General features: G+C 37.3%; 1 protein-coding gene and 1 pseudogene across 1 annotated transcript; both read right to left on the bottom strand.

Annotated features, from left to right (window-relative positions):
- Nucleotides 1-1,647: 1,647 nt before the first annotated feature.
- LOC143607188 (uncharacterized) lies at nucleotides 1,648-1,989 on the bottom strand. Its single transcript, XM_077082722.1, has one exon. It carries the CDS (start codon nucleotides 1,987-1,989, stop codon nucleotides 1,648-1,650), a length of 342 nt encoding a protein of 113 aa, XP_076938837.1.
- A 414-nt stretch (nucleotides 1,990-2,403) lies between these two features.
- LOC143607187 (secreted RxLR effector protein 161 pseudogene) lies at nucleotides 2,404-2,988 on the bottom strand (annotated as a pseudogene).
- Nucleotides 2,989-4,822: the final 1,834 nt, after the last annotated feature.

Genomic DNA, 4,822 nt, shown 5'->3' with positions numbered 1-4,822 from the left:
GTCACTCGAGTCATTAGCATGAAGTGGAGTGAGGCTAAACAGAATTACTTATACTAGCTGTGGATTATAAGAAGGAATGACCCCCCCCCCCCCCCCCCAAATTCACTTATACTAGCTGTGGATTATAAGAAGGAATGATCCCCCCCCCAACATTTGTTGATTAACTACTCGTTTCAAAACAGGTGTGGGTTCATGTGGAAAATGTTATGATATTAAAGTGGAGATCAAGAACACAAAACACAAACACCTGCTAACAGTTGTTGGAAGCTTTTCACCTTTATTCGACTAACATAAAACAAAGAACATGAACAAAAAAATAAACGAAACTAGGGTTAATATATACAGTTGGCGGACCCAGGATTTTTTGCCAATGGGGGTCCCAATTTTTTTCGTTTTAACACAAAATTTCCGGGTCGTTCGTTATTCGGGTCGGGTCGAGGCGAGGCGAGGAACATAATAAAACACGGAAATATGGTGTCATCGGAAACGAGTAAGTAGAGAGAATCTAGATTTGACTTTTAACTCATTTTTATTCATACCCGAAAAACATAAAAGAAAACTATATATATGGTCTAACATACATGACCAAAACATGAAAAAATAACTTTAACATTTAACAAAAATAAATGATTAATTATAATATACATACACAGAATAAAATAATATGCAAAACCCATGTTGCCGTTATATATGTTGTAGGGTGATAATGACTATATGGGAGAAACTAAAGAAAAAAACAAATATCCTAACTAAATAACTAATATTGACTACGATATAAAAAACACAAAAAAACAACAAAAACATAGTATGGTGAGGTTGAACCTGCAACCTCTCAAAGAAAAAAGTAAGGGACTTTCTATTATACCAGTTCAGTTTTATTAGTATGGGTTCCAAGTATTAATTTTTATGGGGTCCTTACAAAATTTAATATACCGTCTCAAAGTAATTTTCTAAAAACATTGGTGTCCCGGGACCCCGATCGGATGTACGTGGGTCCGCCCCTGAATATATACCTGTACAAAACCAATCCTACCAGAACTCAAATAGGATATTTTAAATATAATTAAAATAAACTTAACTTATAAGATAAACAAAAATTTAAACTTATTCTCTAAGAAACACAAATACCCCTTGGACTTTTAAGATATCCTCCATCCACCCCTCGAGATCAACCAAACCACCCTTTGATGTTGTAAACTTTATCACTCCCTCTCAACATCAACTTTCATATTAATATCCTTGCAAAAACCAATAATCTTTTTTCTAGATAAGCACTTAGTAAACAATTAATCAATCAATCAAGCCCTGTGTATCCCACCGCATAGCACGCTATCGGTAGGGTTAGGGGAGGGTGGGATGTAGGCAAGTCTTTCCTCTATCCGTGAGAATAGAGAGGCTGCTTCCAGAGAGACCCCCAGCTCATAAAGCTACATACATGTTATCAGAGTAAACATACATCCTACAAGCAAAGACACTTAGCAATACATAGATAGCAAACTACCAAAAAAGCAAGGAATCTGTAACCTACTAGGAATAGGGCATACGAAACAAAAAGCAGCATCAAACAAAATAATTTAATAAACAACAAGGAGCAAGGCTAGCCAACTAGACCCTAAATAGAAAGCTAAGCTAACTAGGTACCTTCACTTAGAAGTCGCTAACCTTAATCCTACGTCTCCACGAATCTCTAGTCTGGACCATGTCCTCCGAGAGGTGCAACTCTGTCAAGTCATGTCTAATTCTCTGATCCCAGGTCAATTTAGGCCTGCCTCTACTCCTCTTTCCTTCCACAATGAAGGCTTCCACTACTCTAACTGGCGCTGTTGTCGGTCTCCTCTTCACATGCCCAAACCATCTCAATCTCCCTTCCTTTATTTTCTCTAATATGCTAACTATTCCTAACCTTTCCCTGAAGACCTCATTTCTAATCCTATCTAATCTAGTGTGTCCGCACATCCACCTCAGCATCCTCATCTCTGCCACCTCCATCTTGCGCTCCTGTGTCTTCTTGACGATGTTGAGGTGGTTTAAATTATCGTTTAACCTTCTTCTCTCTCTCAGCAAACGAAATTCCGGCGACCGTATCACCACATCTGTGAACGCGGTGATACGGTCGCCGGAATTTCGTTTTGTGAGAGAGAGAAGAAGGTTAAACGATAATCTAAACCACCTCAGCATCGTCAAGAAGACACATGAGCGCAAGATGGAGGTGGCAGAAATGAGGATGCTGAGGTGAATGTGCGGACACACTAGATTAGATAGGATTAGAAATGAGGTCTTCAGGGAAAGGTTAGGAATAGTTAGCATATCAGAGAAAATAAAGGAACTTAGTAAACACATCTGCAATTTGTCTTCGAGTGTTAATATATTCCAAGTTCACTTCTTTCTTTAAAACCTTCTCACTTACATACTGATAATGAACTTCAATGTGCTTTGTCCTAGTATGGAAAGTAGCAGTTCTGCCATTTTAATTGACGACATATTGCCACAAAACAAGGTTACCTCGTTTTCCTCCAATTTTTGGTTCATATTCTCAAGTAACAATTTTAGCCATACCAACTCTTGAGTAGCCATTTCTGCAGCACTGTACTCGACTTCGGTAGTAGATAGTGACACTGTGGATTGTCGCTTAGTACCCCATAAAATTTCACTTTGACCAAACATGAACACGTACCCGGAGGTTGACCTTCTTAAATCCAAATCTCCAGCATAGTCCGCATCAGTGTACCCCACAAGTTCAAGTTTCACATTCCTCTTGAACTTAATACCATACTCCAAAGTTGTTTTAACATATCTTAACACTCTTCTTCTAGCATCAAGATGGGGCTTCCTAGGCTTTTGCATGTACCTTCTCAGAACACCAACTACAAAGGCAAAATCAGGTCTTGTAAGTGTGAAATATATTAGGCTTCCGACCATCTTTCGGTACATAGTAGGATCATCGAGCTCTTTCCCTTTGTCAGCACATAACTTAACGGTGGTATCCATTAGTGTTACTGATGGCTTACAGTCAATTATTCTATACTTCAACATCAGCTCACAGAAATATCTTTTCTTATGCAACGCGATTTCATCAGCTTTGTAATCTACCTATAAGCCCCAAAACTGACTAGATTTTCCAAGATCTTTAATGTGGAATCCAACACATAGGTTCTCTTTCAACTGTGCAATTACTTCATCACTATTTCTTTATACCATAGATAGATTTATTTAACTTACACACATACTCCGGGTGGAATTCACTTTCAAAACCTTTTGGCTGCTCCATATGAATCACATGATCTTAGTCGCTGTATAAAAACGCGTTACTCATGTCCATCTGCCACAATTTCCAATTCTTGCTTACTGCCATGGCTAAAACTAAACGAATCATGGTAAGTGTGACACCTCGCATTTTTAGGTTAATTTTGTTAACACATGCTCCATAATCCTAGACGTTCATGCATAACATTTCACAAGTCGGTAACGAGTCACACACACACAAGTCCATCCGTACGAGTTGGTGATAAATGTCGAACCCGATAGTGGTTACATTATAAACGATTATATATGTGTGTTACTTATAAATTGCTTTACATGTGTATACTTGGTTATTTTAATAATAATAATAGTAATAATAATAATAACAAAAACAACATGTGCAGATCATATTCTTATCCCATACACGTTATTTAAAAAGAAAATTTTCTAAAAACCCTAGATCACTTATAAACAAGTTCAGCCGTTTTTGGGTGAAACCCTACAGCTCTTGGGTCGTTTGGGAAGCTTTGGGTGCCTAGGAGGTGCTAGGGTTCGTGTTTTTATAGAAGTTATCACTAGTTGTAAGTAACCACCTCTTAATTGTTGTTTTCTTGATTCATTGCGTGTTCTTGTGATGTTAAATGAAGCATGTATGAAAAATATCTTTGATGTACCTGCTATATGACATATATGATCGTGGATTGATGATTTAGAATGTTAGGGTTGATGGAAACATGATTTATTTAGGGTTTATGTTAGATCAGATTCTGGACGAAATTTCATTCGCTTATGGTTTTACATGTAACTTGATGAAGAATGCTTAGTTTTGGTCGATTCTTGATTTCATGACGTTCTACTTGGAGTCTAGTTTTCAAAAGGTTATAGTTTGTAATTTTTGGACGAGTTCTTGATAGTTTTTATGATTTTACAAAACCATATGTCGAATCTGACTAGTAAGGTGGGATTCTGCCCTATAGTCCCGATGTTATAACTTAATGGTGACAAAGCCAAATGGGTTAATTCCACTTCTGAAAGTTTCTACTTTTGAGTCAGGAAGTTAACCCAATTAGCCTTGCTTGATTTTGTTTGGTTTGGAGGTCTAGCCAAACTTATACTTTTTGTTGCGCAGACTGAGTTAAAATCTGTACCTTCTGTGATGATCTGATTGTTGCGAATGTTTTACACAAAGTAAAAATATAATAAAAATATATTAAGAAACCAAATTTATACGTGCTTCTGTGGTAATTTTTATAGAATTTATTTCAAAGGGATGTCTAGTTAAATAAATTAGTTTCCACATGCGAGAATCTGTCTCGTGAGATTTTTGAACATATTTGAGTTAATTGGTAACTGCTTTATGTTCGGATGATGTTGTGAGATAGGATGCATGTTAGTATAATTGGAAACAGTAGAAATTAATGTCAATCACCGACGAGTCGTCGGGTCAGATCCATGTTTGTGTGTGTGGGTCGTTACGCGAGTCTTAGGGTGTCGTATTGTAAAACACATCCTCATAGCTTAACGCTTGTACTAGGTATTGGTTAGTCTGGCACACTTTCTTTCGTTAAGCTTGTTGGCGGAA

This window comes from Bidens hawaiensis, unplaced genomic scaffold, assembly GCF_021521415.1.
Source record: "Bidens hawaiensis isolate Kalapana, Puna unplaced genomic scaffold, B.hawaiensis_p1.1 tig00080160_1, whole genome shotgun sequence".
NCBI classification, from domain to species: Eukaryota; Viridiplantae; Streptophyta; class Magnoliopsida; order Asterales; family Asteraceae; genus Bidens; species Bidens hawaiensis.
The sequence above is the reverse complement of the archived record's forward strand: the minus strand, read 5'-3'. Positions and strand labels throughout refer to the sequence as shown.